The sequence below is a fragment of the Bos indicus x Bos taurus genome, chromosome 6 (assembly GCF_003369695.1).
Source record: "Bos indicus x Bos taurus breed Angus x Brahman F1 hybrid chromosome 6, Bos_hybrid_MaternalHap_v2.0, whole genome shotgun sequence".
NCBI lineage: Eukaryota > Metazoa > Chordata > Mammalia > Artiodactyla > Bovidae > Bos > Bos indicus x Bos taurus.
This window is the reverse complement of record NC_040081.1, coordinates 66,841,452-66,864,565: the sequence shown is the minus strand read 5'-3', so window position 1 is coordinate 66,864,565 and position 23,114 is coordinate 66,841,452. Positions and strand designations below refer to the sequence as shown.

General features: G+C 39.8%; 1 protein-coding gene across 1 annotated transcript in view; it reads right to left on the bottom strand.

Moving 5' to 3' along the window:
• NIPAL1 (NIPA like domain containing 1) overlaps window positions 1–22,856 on the bottom strand; it is a 28,695-nt gene extending 5,839 nt beyond the window's left edge. The window contains exons 1-3 of the mRNA XM_027544438.1: window positions 22,668–22,856; window positions 9,158–9,424; window positions 1,881–1,937 (exon numbers count right to left, since the gene is read on the bottom strand). Coding sequence (XP_027400239.1) covers window positions 1,881–1,937; window positions 9,158–9,424; window positions 22,668–22,713 — 370 coding nt within the window. The 5' untranslated portion in view covers window positions 22,714–22,856. The remainder of the gene's footprint in view (window positions 1–1,880; window positions 1,938–9,157; window positions 9,425–22,667) is intronic.
• Window positions 22,857–23,114: the final 258 nt, after the last annotated feature.

Here is a 23,114-nt window from a genome sequence, read left to right as displayed (position 1 = left end):
GACTAGTTAATTTTTCATCAACATAAGCTTTCTTGAATACCTCATTATTTATATTTTTATCACGATAGGTTTCCAGGAAAATACTGACTTCATGAAGTAATGTGTGTTTGTCTCTAGGTAAAAATCTCTAATGTTGAAGACAATGCTTTTCTGTCTTTAATACTTGTTGAAACCATGTGCATGGTGAGAATACAATTACAAATGTAGCCATATAATATTCTTCTTCTACTTTCTATCGCATAGGCAGAGGGTGGGAAGATACGAGAAAGAGAGAGAGTAAAGGGAGAGAATCATCCAAGTATTTATTTGGAATCTTCCCAGTATGGTCCCTGACAACAGTTACTCAAATGAAGTATGAAAACAAATGTGAAAACACCTTAAAAATGGAAAAAACGCTATATAAATTGAAATTATTTTTATTCAGCATCTTGTAAGCAGATAGGGTATGGGTTTCCCAAAGGAAAAGAACGAGATACAGCTTTTTGATGTAAGAGAAGCCATTTTAGGCCTAAGCTATTGTGTGCTCTAAGCCTGGCCACAGTGCTTGCCGTTGAACAGGGCTCAATAATTAATAATCTTAAAGGAACAAAAGGACAAACTGTTATCAGGCAAGAAAAGTCACAACAGCAAAGATGATAAATTGGTTGTAAAGACTCCCAATTCTGGTTCAGTGGAAAGGCTAGCCTAAAGTACTTTCTTGAGCTATTTTGCAGAATTTAAATCCCCTCCACCACTAAGTCCATTTGAACCTAAGGAATGATGTTGAACTTGCCCAACCCTCATGACCTCTATAAACTAGACAGAAGCCTTAGCCTGGATTTTATCAACCTTCATCCCATTTCTATGTTCGATTCTTCTCTGCTCAAGCCCTCTATGAATATGCACATACTTTGAGCTTGAAACTTTCCCAATTTGCTGTTTGGGGAGACAGCACTTTGGGAAAGATCCCCAGAATTCTCCTTACCTGCTCCAAGTAACAAATCCTTTCTTCTTCTTATCTTTGGTTTGGTTGTGTCTTTTGACACCCACCAAGAGGCGAAACCAAGTTTTGATGTAACAAGCCTTTTAGATACCACCATTTGTTTAAAGAAAAAGTTATCCAATTCTTTAAGAGAATCTCAAAAATACTGAAATGTTTTACGTGGTACAGGAAAACCGATGGAAGTTTTAAGGCTTCTGGCTGCAGAGGGAGATGGCTGGCAAGTATGTGAAACTATGAGGTCCTTTCTCTGGAAGTTTAAGGCTTGGAATTTGAGAAAGTTCAGAGGAATTAGCAGGGAGATATAAATCTACAAAAGTGCTTGAGAGATAACACCGCCTTCTCTCTGGACATCACATTAACGAAAGTGGTTTCACTTCATACAGAGTCTCATTTAATCCTCCGGGCAAGTCTAGGAGGAGGGAGATGCTGACAATCTTCATCTCCTCTCTGTTTGTTCAGAACCAAGCAACCTGAGGGGACTTTCATTTATCCACGTTTTGGTCCTTGCTAGGAAATTTACCCACTCTATGCAGCTAGAATAGTCACATATAGAATTAGGAGCCAGGGAAATATAGGAGGGAAGCATTTTCATCAATTATTATGGGGAATAAAATACAAAAGAAGGAGAAGTTAGTGATAAAACTTAAGATTTCAGATGGTAAGTTTTTTCTTGGCTATCCAAGACAGTATTGAGAACATGAGGGTGGGAGGAAGACAGAATAAAAATTAATTCTAAATTCATAGGACTTACTTTATATATGAGACATTATGCCCACACAAAAACTTCCAGACTGATATGCCAGCCTTACCAGTTGGATAAACTGATCAGTTTGAACAACTGCATGTAATTTATTCATCATTTTGCAAGCAAACACCATTCTTGGCATTATGGACTCACTTGAGAGTAATCCTGCCCACCAGAGCCATTCCTTGAGGTAAGAATGTCCACCTTGTCCTAGGAAAATGATGAAAATAGAAATTAAGTTCTAAAGTGGAAGAAGAGGGTTTGGGGAATTAACTTCTATAAAAGGTACCGGAATATGGTTGGAAAAAGCAAGACTTAAGGCCTACTCAGTATATCTGATCTTTTAGCTTACTTACTCAGTCATTTCTAGAGATCTCCTTTACATTGCCTTTGATTTCTACAGAAAATAAGTTTTCTTCATTTGCAGGAAAATTAGTCATGAGGTTTATTATTTTCAACTCAAAAAAAAATGCAAACCTAAAAACTGAAAATTATGTTTTATTTGGTGGATTTGCTGAGGGCTTAAGTCTGGGAGGCAGCCTCTCAGATAATTCTGAGGGCCTGCTCTGAATAGAAAAGGGAGGAGCCAGGATATATAGGAGTTTTGCAAAAAAAATAAAAAAAACAAACAGGTAGTTGGAACATCAAAAGATTACTGTTAATTTTAAACAATGAATTTAGCACTTCTATTTGTATGGGAAGATGTAGGAGTCTGGCTCACTGGAATCATTCCTTTGGTATGCACCTTAACTGTTTAGGGCCAATATCGAGTGCTCTCCATCTCAAATCCCCTCAGGCTGCACTGACTGCTGGTGGGGGCAGTCACTACTGTCTTGATGTCAGCAGTATCCTTTGTTTACTGATATGGAAGGTAAACTATTTATGCCATTCAGAGGTGTAGATAGAGTATTATAAGCCCTAAATGCTTTATTTTGGCCACAGTTAAAGACAGAACCCCGTAAATATTAAATTAGATTAGTACCTAATGAAGACATTAAAGGAAAGATGGTTGACCTAAGAGCTTTTGAAATTTTGGATAGTCAATGAGAGAATAACCAGCATTAGCCAGCTGGACTCTACTTATTCTCTACCTTTTGGCACCATGAAACTGAATTTGTGTCAGCTGTCATTCAGTCGCTCAGTTGTGTCTGACACTTTGTGACCCCATGGACTGCAGCATGCCAGGCTTCCCTGTCCATCACCAACTCTGGGAGCTTGCACAAACTCATGTCCATTGAGTCAGTGATGCCATCCAACCATGTCATCCTCTGTCATTCCCTTCTCCTACCTTCAATCTTTCCCAGCATCAGGGTCTTTTTTTCCGCAATGAGTCAGTTCTTTGCATTAGGTGGCCAAAGTATTGGGGCTTCAGCATCAGTCCTTCTAATGAATATTCAGGACTGATTTCCTTTAGGATGGACGGGTTTGATCTCCTTGCAGTCCAAGGGACTCTCAAGAGTTTTCAACAACACCAAATCTCAAAAGCATTAATTCTTCGGTGTTCAGCCTTCTTTATGGTCCAACTTTCAAATCCATACATGACTACTGGAAGAACCATAGCTTTAACTATATGGACCTTTGTCAGCAAAGTAATGTCTAGGCTTTTTAATATGCTGTCTAGGTTTGTCACAGCTTTTCTTCCAAGGAGCAAGCATCTTTTAATTTCATGGCTGCAGTCACCATCTGCAGTGATTTTGGAGAAAATCAAGAAAATAAAGTCTGTCACTGTTTCCATTGTTTCCCCATCTATTTGCCATGAAGTGATGGGACCAGATGCCATGATCTTCATTTTTTGAATGTTGAATTTCAAGCCAGCTCTTTCACTCTCCTCTTTCACTTTCATCAAGAGGCTCTTTAGTTCCTCTTCGCTTTCTGCCATAAAGGTGATGTCATCTGCATATCTGAGGTTATTGATATTTCCTGGCAATCTTGATTCCAGCTTGTGCTTCACCCAGCCTGGCATTTTGCATGATGTACTCTGCATAGAAGTTAAATTAGCAGGGTGACAATATACACACTTGAAGTACTTCTTTCCCAATTGGGAACCAGTCTGTTGTTTCATGTCCAGTTTTAACTGTTGCTTCTTGACCTGCACACAGGTTTCTCAGGAGGCAGGTAAGGTGGTCTGGTATTCCCATCTTTTTTAAGAATTTTCCGTAGTTTGTTGTGATCCACATAGTCAAAGGCTTTAGCATAGTCAATGAAGCAGAAGTAGATGTTTTTCTGGAATTCTTTTGCTTTTTCTATGATCCAACGGATGTTGGCAATTTGATCTCTGGTTCCTCTGCCTTTTCTAAATCCAGTTTGAACATCTGGAAGTTCTCTGTTCAAGTACTGTAGGCCTGGTTTGGAGAATTTTGAGCATTACTTTGCTAGCACGTGAAATTAGTGCAATTGTGCGGTAGTTTGAGCATTCTTTGGCATTGCCCTTCTTTGGAATTGGAATGAAAACTGACCTTTTCCAGTCCTGTGGCCACTGCTGAGTTTTCCATATTTGCTGGGATACTGAATACAGCACTTTCACAGCATCATCTTTTAGGATTTGAAATAGCTCAGTTGGAATTCCATCACCTCCACTAGCTTTGGTTGTAATGATGCTTCCTTAGACCCACTTGACTTCATATTCCAGGATGTGTGGCTCTAGGTGAGTGATCACATCATCCTCATTATCTGGGTCATTAAGATCTTTTTTGTATAATTCTTCTGTGTATTCTTGCCACCTCTTCTTAATATCTTCTGCTTCTGTTAGGTCCATATCGTTTCTGTCCTTTATTGTGCCCATCTTTGCATGAAATGTTTCCTTGGTATCTCTAATTTTCTTGAAGAGATCTTTAGTCTTTCCATTCTATTGTTTTCCTCTATTTCTTTGCACTGTTCACTTAGGAAGGTTTTCTTATCTCTCTTTGCTATTCTTTGGAACTGCATTCAGATGGATGTATCTTTCTTTTTCTCCTTTGCCTTTCAATTCTCTTCTTTTCTCAGCTATTTGTAAGGCCTCCTCAGACAGCCATTTTATCTTTTTCGCATTTCTTTTTCTTGGGGTTGGTTTTGATCACCACTTCCTGTACAATGTTATGAACCTCTGTCCATAGTTCTTCAAGCACTCTGTCTATCAGATCTAATCCCTTGAATCTATTTGTGTCTAGTCTACTGAAAACGACAAAACCTTTCCTAAGATACTCAGAGAATTATCTTCCCACTCTTGTAATTTTTGACCTTAACCACATGAATTAACCATTTATGATTTTCTCCTTACAAAATTTGCAAATAACTAAATTGGAATATTAAAATATGATTTCATATGCTATTTTTAAAAAACTTAGTATCAGAAATACTTTGTCAGCCCTTAATTAATAATTGAGCATTCCAAAGTCTGGTGTATTATTATTAACCTGTATGAGATCATACAGACACTCAAACATAGAGTGTGTGTGTGTGTGTGTGTGTGTGTGTGTGTGTGTGTGTATATATATATATATAACCATAGAGTGTATATATATATAAAACTGGAAACAATATATATATATTGTTTTTAGTTTTTTTCTTATCATTATATAAAAGCCTTAAATATTATAAACATCCAGATATGTAAATCTAGGTTGAATTCTTATTTACTCTTTTTTTTTTAAACTCTTTTACTTTATAGGCCATAATGCTTATATTGGATGTGTTTAATTCTTTTTTTAAGAAATTGAAATATACTTGATTTATAATTTTGTGTTAGTTCCAGGTATACAGCAAAGTGATTCAGTTTTTTATATATATATATATTTCAGATTAATTTCCATTATAGGTTATTATAAGATATTGAATGTAGTTCTATATGCTATACAGTAAATATTTGTTGCTCATCTATTTTAGGTACAGTAGTTTGTATCTCTTAATATCATACTTCTAATTTATTCTAATTTATCCCCTTCCCTTTGGTAACCATAAATTTGTTTTCTATGTCTATGAGTCTGGTTCTCATTTGCATTATTTTGTAGATTCCACATATAAGTAATATATATTTGTCTTTCTCTGTTTGACTTAGTATTATATTCTCTAGGTGCATCTGTGTTGGTGTAAATGGAAAGATTTAATTCATTTTTATGATTGGGTAATATTCCATTATATTTATATATCCCATCTTCTTAAGCCAATCATCTGTTGATGGGCACTTGGGTTTTTTACATGTTTTGGCTTTTGTAAATAGTGCTGCTTTGAACACTGGGGTGTATATGTCTTTTCAAATTAGAGTTTTTGTCTTTTTGAATACATGCCCAGGAATGGGACTGCTGGATCATATGGTAACTCTAATTTTAGTGTTCTAAGAAACCTCCAGTCGTTTTCCATAGTGGCTGTACCAATTTGCCTTCCCACCAGCAGTATAGGAGGGTTCCCTTTTCTCCACACCCTCTCTAGTTATTTGTCTGTGGACTTTTTAATGATGGCCATTCTGACCAGGGTGAGATAATACCTCACTATAGTTTTGATTCGCATTTCCCTGATAATTAGTGACACTGAATGTCTTTTCATGTGTCTATAGGTTATATGAATGTCTTCTTTGGAAAAATGTCTATTTAAGTGTTCTGCCATTTTTTTGATTGGGTTGTTTGTTTTGATATTGAGTTGTATGAGCTATTTGTATATTTTGGATATTAACTCCTTGTTGGTTACACTATTTTCAAATACTTTCTCCCATTACATAGGTTGTCTTTTTTGTTCGTTGATGGTTTCCCTTGCTATGCAAAAGCTTTAAGTTTGATTAGGTCCTATTTGTTAATTTTGCTTTTATTTCTTTTGCCTTGGGAGACATATAAAAATATTGCTACCATTTATGTCCAAGAATGTTTTGCCTATGTTCTCCTCTAGGAGTTTTATGGTGTCACATCTTATATTTTGGTCTTTAAACCTTTTTGAGTTTATTTTTGTATATGGTATAAGGGATGTTCTAATTTCCTTGATTTACATGTAGCTGTCCAGTTATCCCAACACCACATGTTGAAGAAACTCTTTTCTCCATTATATATTCTTGCTTGCTTTATAATAGGATAATTGACTGTAGATGTGTGGGTTATCTCTGTTCCATTGATCTATATGTCTGTTTTTGTGCCAATATGATGCTGTTTTTATTACTGTAGTTTCATTCACTTCTTAAGATAAATTCCCAGAAGTAGAATTATTCGATTTTAAGATGGTAACATTTTAAACTTTCCCAAATTTCTCTCAGGAAAGTTTGTACCTATTTATATTGCTTCCAGCAATGTTTAAGAAAGCTATTTATTTCTCAAGTTCCCTTAGCAGCATAGGGCATTATTTTTTAAAGAAAAACCAAATCTTATTAAAATAGTAGGCAACAACCCTGGAGCCAATTGTTATATAGTTGATATCTCTTTGGGTACTAGTGAATTAACATTTACTTAAGTATGTTTATTGGCCACTTACAATTATTATTCTGTGAGTTCCTTGTTTATGTGCTTTGTATTTTTCTGTTAGGTACTAATCATTTTCTTATCAAGTATTGTTGTTGTTTAGTCACACCTAAGTCATGTCAGACTTTTTTGAGACCCCATGGACTGTAGCCTGCCAGGGTCCTCTGTCCTTGGGATTCTCCAGGCAGGAATTCTGGAGTGGGTTGCCATTTCCTTTTCCTGGGATTATCAGCTGTAGTCACTCTTTACATACTGTGGATCCTAACTACCCTTTGTCATATATTTTGAAATTTCCTCCCCTACATGTCATTTCCTTTTCAGTTTCAGTTAAAGGTGTTTTCAAGTAGGATTTTTTTTTTTTTGGTCAATCCAAATAATCTCTTTCTTCATATAGAATTGTTTCCTCCTTTATCTTTATGCTTAGGAAGACTTTCTTTTAGGATTTAAAAAAATTATTTTATTTTAAATTTAAATTAAAGTATGTGAAATCTATTGTGAAAAATGGAATAAAGTAGGACTCTTACATTTTTCTCCTCTAGTTTTTGACAGTTGTCTCTATACTTTCGATTGAATAATTCATCCTTTCTCTAGTGGACTGAAATGCCACTTTAAAAATTGTGTAATAAACTGCTGCATGGACTTATTCGACTTTTCAATTATCTTTTATTTTGTCTATCTTTTTAAATGCTAAACTATTTTAATCAGTGTCCCCTCAATAGTACTCTTCTGTAAACTTGTTTGTGTAATTCATAACCATTTATTATCCTCCATGGATCTTAAAACAATATTTAGCTTTTTAAAGACATTTTTCTTGATAAGAATGAATAGAAAATTCATGGCTAATAAAGGACAGTCAAGCAGAGCTAACAGCTTCTGAAATGTCACTGCAAATAGTACCTAATTCTACTGCTATCTATTTATTGACTTGACAATACTTATTGGGTGCCAACCTCTATGCTAGGGAAGGTTCCTGCTTTTGTGAATCTACTATCAATAAACAAGACTGTTGACAACAAGTAAATAAACAATAAATGTACAATGACAAATTATTCCAGGGACACTGAAGGAAACCCTTAGTGCAATAATAGCAGGGGTGGAGGTGAGTGAGACCTTCCCAAAGAGGATGGTCAAGAAGGCCATTCTGGAGTGGTTATATTTTAGTTGAAGTCTGAAGTATGAGTCACCAAGTGACAGGCAGGAAGAAGAGAGTTGCAGGCAAAGGAAAAGAACTTGAGGTGGGAAGCTGTCCCAGCCATGCTGCGCTCAGTCATTTCTGATTCTTTGCTGTCCCCATGGACTGTAGCCCACCAGACTCCTCTGTCCATGGGATTCTCTAGGCAAGAATACTGGGGTGGGTTGCCATTTCCTACTCCAGGGGATCTTCCCGACTCAGGGATTGAACCCCTGTCTCTTGAGGTGGGAAAGAACTTGGTAAATTCTAAGAACCAGAGAAAAGCAGGTGGCAGGGAGGGTAGCAGAAGATGAAGCTGGAGAGGTAGCATGGGACACTTTAGACAGGAGGTGAGGTCAGAGATTGTGCAAGGATGTTTGGATTTTACTCTGAGTGCAAACAAAACCCCCTAATGTGTTTAGCCTGATCTGACTTTAAATCCTGAAATCTCAGACTAAGGAGGAGAAGGAGGTGACAGAGGATGAGATAGTTGAATGGCATCACTGACTCAATGGATGTGAGTTTGAGCAAACTCCTGGAGACAGTGAAGGACAGGGAAGCCTGGCATGCTGCAGTCCATAGGGTTGCAAAGAGTCAGACATGACTTAGCAACTGAACGACAACAAGGTTATGAAAGAATAACTCATTCCACATGCTAAATCTTTTGAGTTTTAGTCTCAACCTAAAGGAGACATAACTGGTTCAATCCTGGAAACTGCTGAGAACAGAGATAGGGGCTAAGACAGAGACAGGGAAATTCTCTGAAATTCTCATAGCACCACGGTTACAATACGATTATCTCTGCAATTAGAAACTTGAATTTGTTAGTTGCATTTGTCTCTTACCAGCTCTAGTGACACCCTTTTTGGCCAGTTGCAAAAGGCCCTTTTTTTTCAAGATGAAACTGGAGCCAATAAAAATACTGGAACTTATTGCCAGTACCAGGCCTATATAAAGGTTGTATTTGTTCTCTGTATTTGTAGAAACACTCAGGTTGGTTATGCTGGAATTCAGGTCCCTGTAGAGGACAGGAGAAGCCAGCAGCTGTGACACACGTGTGATCTCACACCAAGCCTGGGAGGTATTCGGACAGCTCAGGGACAGCACATAGCCTGGAAAAAGGGAAAGAGGGAGATGTCAACCGACGAAAGGGAGATGCATTAACATTTTCTTTCTTTCTCCAAGAAATAGAAACTTTCTTTCTCCACTAATATACTTTTTTACTGCCTGATGGGCAGTCTCCAGCACCTGATCCACGGGCTGGCAGACACGTTCTGCTGGGCTCACACACACAAGTTCTTCACAGTGTTTGCAAAGTGCTTTAGCTGTCATCATCTAAGCATGACAAACTTCACATCAAAGTCTGGATTCCGCTTATTGAATGGAAAGTCTACCAATACTTGGTTCTCTGCTGGAGCATCAGGGAGCTGTGTGCACTGGCTTGGGCTCAGCAGTTCATTACAGCCCCCTCCCCGGCACATCCACTTCTCTCCATCAGTGTGTTTCATCATCTGTGTTTCATCAGAAAGCATCAGTGTGTGTATAATGCCCGAAAGTAGGAAAGAGCACAGCAACCCCACCAGACTAGAAATCACCACATTACAGGAAACTGAGCTAACCCACTTGATGTGCATTTCAGAAAATGTGTGTAAAAGTGGGTCTAGTTTACTAGACCACTTTCCCAGAGATAATAATTTTTCAAGTCTAATTCACTTCCTCCTTAATAAAATAGACTCAAATAGAAAAGTGAATTAAATATCAGTTGGCCTTTTTTTTCCCCCTTGAAGAGGATTCAAATAAGCATGTAAATCCACTGAACCAGACCCATTATTATAACTGCCTTTTTTTGGGGGGGGGAGCTAAATACTAAAACACAGAATGACAACATTTTATACTGTTTAAGAGATTTTTATAATCTATTCTCCATTTGAAAAGCTACCAACACAGTGACCCTGTGACTAGGTTTTCTATCTTCTCAATTTTTTTTTTCCATTTGAAAGGCTTATTTTCCTAGTGTTACTTACCCTGAACAAAAATGGGCAAAAACAAATTTTAGGATTCAGTGAAATAAAGTCAGCTTTACATCTCAAAAATCTTAAGAAAGCAAGAAAACAACAAAAGATAGTTTGACTAAATGTTGTCTTAGAAACAAAACTTTAATAGTGGGATCTGTGTCTCTGGGGCAAAGCAGTATGCGTGCGTGTGTGTGTGCTAAGTTGCTTCAGTCATGTCCAACTCTTTGCAACTGTAGGGACTGTAACCCACCAGGCCCCTCTGTCCATGGGATTCTCCAGGCAAGAATAATGGAATGAGTTGCCATGTCCTCCTACAGTGGCTTCCCAACCCACAGATCAAACTTGCACATCTTTTGTCTCATGCACTGGCAGGCAGGTTCATTACCACTAGCACCACCTGGGAAGCCCTAAAAGCAGTATTGAGTTATGTGAATTTTACCACACATACAGGTGAGAAACAACTATTAAGCTCAAGTCTAGCAAAAGGTAAAATAATTGAATTCAATTTTTTCATGGTTATTATTTCATTTATCTCTGTAATTTGAAAATGAACCAACTTTGATTCAGAGATACAGGATAAATTCTGAGACAAAACTTCTAAATATTCCAAGGAGAATTATATTACTTCAGGGATAGTTTACCGTAACTGAGGAATTTTTTAGGCTGGTTGTTTTAGTAAGAATTGCTGCAAATTTTCACATAAGCTAGCCATAGGCAATCTAGTCCTGGACACTGTTCATCTCATCTAACCCCCAATTACTACAAAAGTAATTTTTAGTAGTAAGAATTTTGATTATATGAATTTTTGTGAAAACATCTGATTGAACTGGACAGAAAATTCCATGGCTGCATCAGTATCATTTACTATGTAGTTAACCATTCCAAAACTTTATCTCTGGAAACAGTGTGGGTGGACCTCATTCCAGTGAAACAATACTCTCTCTGAACTGTTTACACAGCAAAATGCTTCCAACATTTTAGGGGGCGTGGGGCAGAGGATGATAAGGGAGTGCAAATAATCTTTGTTGCCTTTTGTAAGTTCTCATTGTAAATGAACATTAATGTTGCATGTTTTATGGCAGGAAAAATAATAAAATCTTGTCTAGTTACTGACCTTAGAACTTAAATTGTTTTATGTTTGGGGAGCATATGAAAGAGGGAGGGCATGTGATATGAACGAATGAGGGAGTGACTGGTGGGTAGGTGGGTATGGAGTGCTGTAGGGCAGGAGGGGAGGGATGGAGGAAGCAGAATATGTGGGCAGGGACACTGGAGGATTTCAGAGCAATTAGAGATCTCAAAATTCAGGTAGCTTCTTAAGATTATAGTAAGCAAAGTAATTCTCCAGGAGTTTAATCCAAACTTTCTCTAACACAGAAAATCTATTACATTCCTTCTTTTTCATTTTAATAGACACTGCCAATAGCCCTTTCAAGTGTCTATACCAATTTATACTCCTGTCAGCAAAGAGCATGTGTCATTTCTTTAATGTTATATTGTTTTAAATATTGAATAATTTAATTTAGGAAATATGTGTCAGTTATAAAGAAAAAAATAATATACACCAAAGTATCAACCACCTAATTTAAGAAATAAAACATTACCTCTCAGAGGTAACAATTAATGTGATTTTCTGTCTAATAGTCCTTGCTTCAAAAAAAAATGATTTCTCGGGACTTCCCTGCTAATCCACTGGTTAAGACTTGGAGCTTCCACTGCAGGGGACATGGGTTCAATCCCTGCTCAGGGAACTAAGATCCTACATGCCATGGGGAATGGCCAAAAAAAAAAAAAGAAAGAAAGAAATTTGCCCTATAAGATTATCTTTAAATAATAAATTGTTTCATTTTCTTCTTTTTGTATTCTCTAAGAATGTAATCATATAGTATGCATTCTTTGGTGATTTGCTTGCTTTTGAGATTTATCATTCTTGATGCTCTGACTGTAAGGTTTGCTTTTTTCCCTACTGTTCTATAGAATTCCCCTTTATGACTATCTCACCAGTAATTTTTATATTTTATAGTTTGTGGACATTTGGGTAATTTGCTGTGTTTTTGTTTTTACAAACAGTGCTGCTAATGTTCTCAATTATGTTAAACCAAATGAAGTTGATGATATTTGACAATTTTTTACCCCCCAAAAATAGCAGTTTCATATGATTCAACTTAAGATGTATCTTCTAGGTACAGGTGTGAATATCTTCTTACACACACTTAAAAATTTAACAACAAAGTCAAATTTTCTATAGGATTATATGCCTTTTCCCATCTTAAACTCCATTACTAATTGTCTATAATCTTGGGAAAATTGAATCATCACTCTTGACTTCAGTTTCTTCATCTCTAAAATGAGGGAGTTTGACTCAATGAGTCTAAAGATCCCTTCAATACTTTTGGGTTTGATAATAAGCTATCTTGGTTCCCAGAGTAATTTACTTATAATTCTGGTAGTTCATAAATATTGCTGATGGACCAGCTTTAAATTCATAGGCACTTGTATCTGGAAGATATCTTAAAGAAACTGATGCCAAGATATTAAGTGACTTGGCAAAGCCACGTAACAGCCAAAATCAGGGCCAAATAATCCAATTCCCAGACTACTATTCTCTTTCAGAAACATAAGAACAAAAAGTACAAATAAAGTCAGTTAAAATTTATTGTTGTTTATACAAAGATGAAATGCTTTGAACAGCTTTTTCAAGTCTTATTTGTCTATAAAGAATAATTTGGGGGTCCCTTGGTGGCTCAGGGGTAAAGAATCTGCCTGCCAATGTAGGAGACACAGGTGGATCTTCCTGTTCCTGGAAGATCCCACATACCTTGGAGCAACTAAGCCTGTGCACCACAACTATTGATCTTGTACTCTAGAGCTTGGGAGCTGCAACAACTGAAGCCTGAGCATCCTAGAATTTGGGTTGTGTGTAATACAGCGATAGCTGACTGATAGTGGTGGTTTGGTGGTTTAATCGCTAAGTTGTGCCTGACTCTTACAACCCCAGCCAGGCTCCTCTGTCCATGGGATTTCCCAGGCAAGAATACTGGAGTGGGTTACCATTTCCTTCTCCAGGGGACCTTCCCGATCCAGGGATCAAACCCACATCTCCTGCCTTGCAGCCAGATTCTTTACTGCTGAGCCACCAGGGAAGCCCCTAGCTGACTGATACACTTGCCTGTTTATATTAGCGAAGGAAAGAATGAATGAAATCTCTTCTGTCTATTACAATTTATTCTCCAAATATCAGCCAGTGTGAATCAGATTACATCACTCCCCTGCTTAATTCCCCATGATTTTTCATGGCAGTTGTAACAAAATTTGAATTTTTAATTTTTAAAGAGGTTTACATGTTCTGAAGCTTGCTCACCTCTGACATTACCTTGCATTACTCTCCCTCACTCATTCTCTGAAACAACACTTTTCATTCTCTGATTCAATATGTTTTTATTGAGTATCTACCATCTGTCAGGCATTTTCTAGAAGCTGGGGTTACAACTGTGAGTAAAGTAAAATTCCTGCTCTACTACAGTCATTCTAAATGGGGGAAAATAAACAAGTGAACTAAAAACTACAGAATATGTTGACTGCCATGGAAAGGAGTAAAAGCAGCATAAAGGAGTATTTTTTAAGAGAGAGCATTGAATAGAAAAACCTCTCTGCTAAAAGTAAATGCAAACACCCAGATGTGGGAATTTACTTGAGGAGGGTAAAAGGAACTTTACTAGCCAGGTTGGCTGATGAGAGAAGAGAGATGGTATGAGATGAGGTCAAAGAGTAGTAAGACATAAGCTCAGGTGAAATAAGCCTTTAGTTAAGTCCATCCTTTTGTGTCCTTCCAAAATTCTCCTTCCAAAATTCTACAATGGCTTCCCTTTCCAAATCCCCACCACAGTCTAAAATGGCCTATAGAATCCTGTCTCCATGTATCTCTGTAACCTCATTTCCTAATTTTCTCCCTTCTTTCTTTAATAGGCTTAATTTCTTCTCATCTTAGAAGCTTTTAATTAAGTAGCCTTCACTTGTTACTCCTAGTAGTGGCTGGTGTGGCTAGCTCCTTGTCTTCACTGAACTCTCACCTCCTTGGAAAGCCTTCTCTGCCTTTCCAACCTAATTTCTCACTTTCCACTGTATAATTAAACACTGCCAACCAAACAAATGTCCTCTTACAGCTTAATTATGGCTTTGTAACAACACTGTATATCCACAGATCTATTTCATTTACTCAACAAACTACCATGCGTGTACTAAGTCACTTCAGTTGTGTCCAACTCTTTGTGACCCTAAGGACTGTAGCCAGCCAAGCTCCTCTGTCCATGGAATTCTTCAGTCAAGAATACTAGAGTGGGTTGCCATTTCCTTCTCCAAGGGATCTCCCAGACTCAGGGATTGAACCCGCATCTCCTGTGTCTCCTGCATTGGCAGGCAGGTTCTTTACCACTAGCACCACCTGGGGAGCCCAAACTACCATACAAAGCACCATGTTGGGCAACCATTCATCAGCATTTAAATTCTTATTATACTTTCTGTGTGCCCGGCCTGCTCTAGGAATGTGGGAGACAGTGATCAACAAGGCAGGTAAACAGGTCTTGAAACTGAAACAGGTCTTGTTCTCACGGAAACTGACAATTTTATTGAGAAAACTAACAAAAAGACAAGAATAAGGAGAGTAGAATAGGAATGAGAAAAAATTTTGGGAGAAATGGAGAGAAAATTTGGAGCAGAATGAGAAATAATTTTGCTATAAACTGGAAGTTTGGAAATAAACTGTGACAGGACTGGGTAAGAAGCCCATTATTTCAATTAATCCAAATAAAACTGAGCAGATACTATTGATTTTTTTTAAGTTAAAAATTTGTATCTCTAAACAAGATCATCCCACTATCAGTATGTTTGGAAGCCAAATACTCTATGAGGACTGTTGACCATCAGATTTCCTACATAAACTGCTGCAATTCAAACATATTGTTTTCTGAACAACCTTAAGTGAAGAATTTTTACTAGCTTAGAGCACTTAAATTTCAGCACTTAGAGCACTTAAACTTGGAAAAAAAAACTTATGCTTTTAACTTTCTTGTAGAAATCTGGAGAATGTCTATTTTAGTGTAATATAAAAGAAGCTATATTTTATATAGAAAATACAGCTTGCCCTGCTAATAAAATTATATTCATTTGGTGGAATTTTGAGAAACGTTTATGATATGGTTTTTTTAAGAGTAAAATCTCACAGTATGGTACTGGCACAAAGACAGAAATATAGATCAATGGAACAAAATAGAAAGCCCAGAGATAAATCCACACATATATGGACACCTTATCTTTGACAAAGGAGGCAAGAATATACAATGGATTAAAGACAATCTCTTTAACAAGTGGTGCTGGGAAAACTGGTCAACCACTTGTAAAAGAATGAAACTAGAACACTTTCTAACACCATACACAAAAATAAACTCAAAATGGATGAAAGATCTAAACGTAAGACCAGAAACTATAAAACTCCTAGAGGAGAACATAGGCAAAACACTCTCCGACATACATCACAGCAGGATCCTCTATGACCCACCTCCCAGAATACTGGAAATAAAAACAAAAATAAACAAATGGGACCTAATTAAACTTAAAAGCTTCTGCACAACAAAGGAAACTATTAGCAAGGTGAAAAGGCAGCCTTCAGAATGGGAGAAAATAATAGCAAATGGAGCAACTGACAAACAACTAATCTCAAAAATATACAAGCAACTCCTACAGCTCAATTCCAGAAAAATAAATGACCAAATCAAAAAATGCGCCAAAGAACTAAATAGACATTTCTCCAAAGAAAACATACAGATGGCTAACAAACACATGAAAAGATGCTCAACATCACTCATTATCAGAGAAATGCAAATCAAAACCACTATGAGGTACCATTTCACGCCAGTCAGAATGGCTGTGATCCAAAAGTCTACAAGCAATAAATGCTGGAGAGGGTGTGGAAAAAAGGGAACCCTCTTAGACTGTTGGTGGGAATGCAAACTAGTACAGCCACTATGGAGAACAGTGTGGAGATTCCTTAAACTGGGAATAGAATTGCCTTATGATCCAGCAATCCCACTGCTGGGATACACACTGAGGAAACCAGAATTGAAAGAGACATGTGTACCCCAATGTTCATTGCAGCACTGTTTATAATAGCCAGGACATGGAAGCAACCTAGATGTCCATCATAAGATGAATGGATAAGAAAGCTGTGGTACATATACACAATGGAGTATTACTCAGCCATTAACAAGAATACGTTAGAATCAGTTCTAATGAGGTGGATGAAACTGGAGCCTATTATACAGAGTGAAGTAAGCCAGAAAGAAAAACACCAATACAGTATACTAAGGCATATATATGGAATTTAGAAAGATGGTAACAATAACCCTGTATCAGATCAGATCAGTTGCTCAGATCAGAGTCGTGTCTGACTCTTTGCCACCCCATGAATCGCAGCACGCCAGGCCTCCCTGTCCATCACCAACTCCCGGAGTTCACTCAAACTCACGTCCATCGAGTCAGTGATGCCATCCAGCCATCTCATCCTCTGTCATCCCCTTCTCCTCTTGCTCCCAATCCCTCCCAGCATCAGAGTCTTTTCCAATGAGTCAACTCTTCGCATGAGGTGGCCAAAGTACTGGAGTTTCAGCTTTAGCATCATTCCTTCCAAAGAAATCCCAGGGCTGATCTCCTTCAGAATGGACTGGTTGGATCTCCTTGCAGTCCAAGGGACTCTCAAGAGTCTTCTTCAAAACCACAGTTTAAAAGCATCAATTCTTTGGCGCTCAGCCTTCTTCACAGTCCAACTCTCACATCCATACATGACCACAGGAAAAACCATAGCCTTGACTAGACGAACCTTTGTTGGCAAAGTAATGTCTCTGTTTTTGAATATGCTATCTAGGTTGGTCATACCTTTCCTTCCAAGGAGTAAGTGTCTTTTAATTTCATGGCTGCAGTCACCATCTGCAGTGATTTTGGAGCCCAGAAAAATAAAGTCTGACACTGTTTCCACTGTTTCTCCATCTATTTCCCATAAAGTGATGGGACTAGATGCCATGATCTTCGTTTTCTGAATGTTGAGCTTTAAGCCAACTTTTTCACTCTCCACTTTCACTTTCATCAAGAGGCTTTTTAGTTCCTCTTCACTTTCTGCCATAAGGGTGGTGTCATCTGCATATCTGATGTTATTGAGATTTCTCCCCGCAATCTTGATTCCAGTTTGTGTTTCTTCCAGTCCAGCATTTCTCATGATGTACTCTGCATATAAGTTAAATAAGCAGGGTGACAATATACAGCCTTGACGTACTCCTTTTCCTATTTGGAACCAGTCTGTTGTTCCATGTCCAGTTCTAACTGTTGCTTCCTGACCTGCATACAGATTTCTTAAGAGGCAGATTAGGTGGTCTGGTATTCCCATCTCTTTCAGAATTTTCCACAGTTTATTGTGATCCACACAGTCAAAGGCTTTGGCATAGTCAATAAAGCAGAAATAGATGTTTTTCTGGAACTCTCTTGCTTTTTCCATGATCCAGCGGATGTTGGCAATTTGATCTCTGGTTCCTCTGCCTTTTCTAAAACCAGCTTGAACATCAGGAAGTTCATGGTTCACATATTGCTGAAGCCTGGCTTGGAGAATTTTGAGCATTACTTTACTAACGTGTGAGATGAGTGCAATTGTGCGGTAGTTTGAGCATTCTTTGGCATTGCCTTTCTTTGGGATTGGAATGAAAACTGATCTTTTCCAGTCCTGTGACCACTGCTGAGTTTTCCAAATTTGCTGGCATATTGAGTGCCCCATTTTCACAGCATCATCTTTCAGGATTTGGAATAGCTCAACTGGAATTCTATCACCTCCACTAGCTTTGTTCGTAGTGATGCTTTCTAAGGCCCACTTGACTTCACATTTGAGGATGTCTGGCTCTAGGTCAGTGATCACACCATCGTGATTATCTGGGTCATGAAGATCTTTTTTGTACAGTTCTTCTGTGTATTCTTGCAAGTAAGACAGTAGGTGTTGCAAGAGGGCATCAGAGGGCAGACACACTGAAACCATACTCACAGAAAACTAGTCAATCTAATCACACTAGGACCACAGCCTTGTCTAACTCAATGAAACTAAGCCATGCCCGTGGGGCAACCCAAGATGGGCAGGTCATGGTGGAGAGATCTGACAGAATGTGGTCCACTGGAGAAGGGAATGGCAAACCACTTCAGTATTCTTGCCTTGAGAACCCCATGAACAGTATGAAAAGTCAAAATGATAGGATACTGAAAGAGAAACTCCCCAGGTCAGTAGGTGCCCAATATGCTACTGGAGATCAGTGGAGAAATAACTCCAGAAAGAATGAAGGGATGGAGCCAAAGCAAAAAGAATACCCAGCTGTGGATGTGACTGGTGATAGAAGCAAGGTCCGATGCTATAAACAGCAATATTGCATAGGAACCTGGAATGTCAGATCCCTGAATCAAGGCAAATTGGAAGTGGTCAAACAAGAGATGGCAAGAGTGAACGTCGACATTTTAGGAATCAGCGAACTGAAATGGACAGGAATGGGTGAATTTAACTCAGATGACCATTATATCTACTACTGCGGGCAGGAATCCCTTAGAAGAAATGGAGTAGCCATCATGGTCAACAAAAGAGTCTGAAATGCAGTACTTGGATGTAATCTCAAAAACGACAGAATGATCTCTGTTCATTTCCAAAGCAAACCATTCAGTATCACAGTAATCCAAGTCTATGCCTCAACCAGTAACGCTGAAGAAGCTGAAGTTGAATGGTTCTATGAAGACCTATAAGACCTTTTAGAAATAACACCCAAAAAAGATGTCCTTTTCATTATAGGGGACTGGAATGCAAAAGTAGGAAGTCAAGAAACACCTGGAGTAACAGGCAAATTTGGCCTTGGAATACGGAATGAAGCAGGGCAAAGACTAATAGAGTTTTGCCAAGAAAATGCACTGGTCATAACAAACACCCTCTTCCAACAACACAAGAGAAGACTCTATACATGGACATCACCAGACGGTCAACACCGAAATCAGATTGATTATATTCTTTGCAGCCGAAGATGGAGAAGCTCCATACAGTCAGCAAAAACAAGACCAGGAGCTGACTGTGGCTCATATCATGAACTCCTCATTGCCAAATTCAGACTTAAATTGAAGAAAGTAGGGAAAACCACTAGACCATTCAGGTATGACCTAAATCAAATCCCTTATGATTATACAGTGGAAGTGAGAAATAGATTTAGGGCCTAGATCTGATAGAGTGCCTGATGAACTATGGACTGAGGTTCGTGACATTGTACAGGAGACAGGGATCAAGACCATCCCCATTGAAAAGAGATGCAAAAAAGCAAGATGGCTGTCTGGGGAGGCCTTACAAATAGCTGTGAAAAGAAGAGAAGCGAAAAGCAAAGGAGAAAAGGAAAGATATAAGCATCTGAATGCAGAGTTCCAAAGAATAGCAAGAAGAGATAAGAAAGAGTTCTTCAGCGATCAATGCAAAGAAATAGAGGAAAACAACAGAATGCGAAAGACTAGAGATCTCTTCAAGAAAATCAGAGATACCAAAGGAACATTTCATAACCCTGTATACGAGACAGCAAAAGAGACACTGATGTATAGAATAGTCTTTTGGACTCTGTGGGAGAGGGAGAGGGTGGGATGATTTGGGAGAATGGCATTGAAACATGTATAATATATATGAAACGAGTCGCCAGACCAGGCTTGATGCAGGATACTGGATGCTTGGGTCTGGTGCACCGGGACGACCCAGAGGGATGGTACGGGGATGGAGAAGGGAGGAGGGTTCAGGATGGGGAACACATGTCTACCTGTGGCAGATTCATTTTGATATATGGCAAAATCAATACAATATTGTAAAGTTAAAAAAAAAAAAAGTAAAATCTCAGAATCATTAACATATACCATTGCATCCAAGAGGCCAGAGAATGCGGATGGGTACCCACAAAAATACAAAGTCTCAAATAATTTTGTACTTGGTTTCATTCCTAATTATGAAGACTTATTCAATTATTTGGGCCTCTAGGCCCAGACTGTCTTGCAAATCTCTCTGTTCTATTAATAGAACCTAGGTCAATGTCATTTGAATAAGTGAACAAATGAAAAATGGATCCTTTACTCCATGTCAGGTCAGACTCTGAAGTGTTTGCTTCATATAAAATCCTACCTGCATCTACTCCTCAAACTAAACTGTAGGAATTATTCTCAATTTACAGACGAAGAAAGACTTAAGGAGGGTGTCATAGCTGAGAAGACTGCCTGTGTTCTCAGTTGCTTCAGTCATGTCGGATTCTTTGCAACTCCATGGACTGCAGCCCGCCAGGATCCTCTGTCCGTGGGATTCTCCAGGCAAAAAGACTGGAGTGGGTTGCCATTCCCTCCTCCAGGCGATCTTCCTGATCCAGGGATCGAATTGGAGTCATCTGCATTTCCTGCATTGCAGGCAGATTCTTCACCACTGAGTCACCAGGGAAGTTTCACTGATAATTCTGGTTTCTCTCAAGTCTTTTCCCCCAGTTGTTGTTCAGTCTCAGTCGTGTGCTCAGTCGTGTGTCCAACTCTTTGCAACCCCATGGACTGCAGCACGCCAAGGTTCCTTGTCCTTCACCATCTCCCCGAGGTTGCTCAAACTTATGTCCATTGAGTTCGTGATGCCACCAGAGTCCCACACAATTAATTACTACAGTTAACCCTTGGTATTAAACATGGAGGGCTTCCTTGGTGGTTCATTGGTAAAGAATCCACTTGCCAAAGCAGGAGACTTGAGTTCCATCCCTAGATTGGGAAGATCCTCTAGAGAAGGAAATGGCAATCCACTCCAGTATTCTTGCTTGGAGAATTTCACGGACAGAGGAGCCTGGTGGCTACAGTCCGTGGAGTCACAAAGAGTCTTACAGAACTTAATGACTAAAAAACAATGATTAAACATGAAGCTTGAACATTTCTTGTTGGAACTAAATATACAAGCAAAGCAGGAAAATCATCCCTAAGTTCAAACAAGCAGGTTAATTCACACATCCTCCTTGGGTGGATGTGTTAGTAACAGTGGACATGTTAGTAACAGTTTGACTTACTGGTTTAGGAATTCTTTAGACAAAGATTGACTATCTAGGAAATAATTCTAGATCCTACTGCCTTCATAACCACTTTCAAAACTACAACTTTCTAATAGTTTGTGAATTGTTCAGGCATTTTACTCTGTGTTCGTTCTTTCTCTTCCTGGCACCGTTCTGACTAGTTCACTGCGTTCTACCTTAAAAACAAAACAAACAATACCTCTCCACATCAAGGAATAAGCTGGGAGAGCCAAGGGAAGAGAAACTCGGGGGATTTGCCTGCAGTTTTGGGAAGGTAGAGTTCTTGCCACGCTTCTCATTGCCCCCTCCCTCTTTACATCCTTACTGGGTAAACCAGAAATCAGCTTTCCTCTGGACTCTGTACAAACTGAAAACTGTGATTTCACCTGATACAAACTGTCCGCCCGCGCCCCCTCCCCGCCTGCCTGGTCCCCAGGTCCTTAGTTTCATCCCGAGTTACATGAGCCTTCGGTACTGAAGTTGTAGAAAGCCCATGAGCAAAGAGCAAGGGGCGGCGCCCTAAGACTTTAGCCGAAGAGGGTGGAGGCAAAAACCTAGGCCACAGAGCAGTGAGAAACCTACAAATGATCGCGCCCAGTTCCGGTCTCGCCTTAAGCAGCCAAGTGACTGCAGCGAGTCAGACGCGAGGCTACAGAGGTTGGAGGCGTTTTCACCTCTCAAAGAAAGAGGAGGGAGGTGGGCAGCCCAGGCTTGTTCAGCGTCCTCCCCCGAGGGTGTTCAGGGCGCCTGACCCTCTACCGTTCTTGAGCTTCGCCAAGCCAGTGCGGGGCGCAAGACTGGACCCCCCCACCCCGGGTCCACGGCCGCGCCCTCTGCCCACGGGATGACGTCGACCACGGACTCTGGAAGTGAGTCCGAGTCAGTGGAAGCGTCTTTCTCGGATGAAACTTGGGAGTCTTCCCACAACACCCTGAACACCCCGTCAAGACACTCAGCTCTTCATAATTTACATGGACCTGTCTTCTAGAGTGGGAATGGGAAGCCACGTATATCTTGTTCGACTCAGGCATTCCCATAGAGTCTGGCATATTGTTGGCACCAATAAATATCTGTAGACAGCTGAGAGAATGAATAAATGCATGAATGAGTACGTTAAGAGTCGGCGTTTCCCTTTCTGGACTCCACAAGTACCCGCGACCGCCCGCCGGGTCTCATCGCCATCCGGACGCCAAGTCCTCCTGCCCGGAGCAGACACTCACCTTCTCGGCAGGGCTCTCCGGGCGGCAGCCTCACCTGTCCCCCCATGACCCGCGACGGGGCTTCCCAGGCGCAGAAGCTCGCTCCTCAAGCAACCGGTCTTCTCCGGCTCCCCATGTAACCGCGTTGGGGCGGAGCTGAAGGGTCTCGGACTGCGGCGCGCAGACCCCGGCCCCAGGCAGCCTCAGCCAATGGGGGCGGCGGGGTGGGGCCTCCGCTAGAGCCACGCCCCCGAGCCGCGGGGTTGGGTGCTGATTCCCACAGAGCGGGCGGAGGCTGCAGTCCGCCCGCGCAGGTATCGAGGGTTGGTGCGAGGGCGCCCCCTGGGGACCGCTGCTGGACCCAAGCAGAACAGAAGCACAGGCACACTTCGCGGGGTAAAGCGTCTCTCGGAGCGTGGAAGTCGCCAGCCAGGTCAACTCCCTGGAAATTTTGTGATGTAAAAGTCT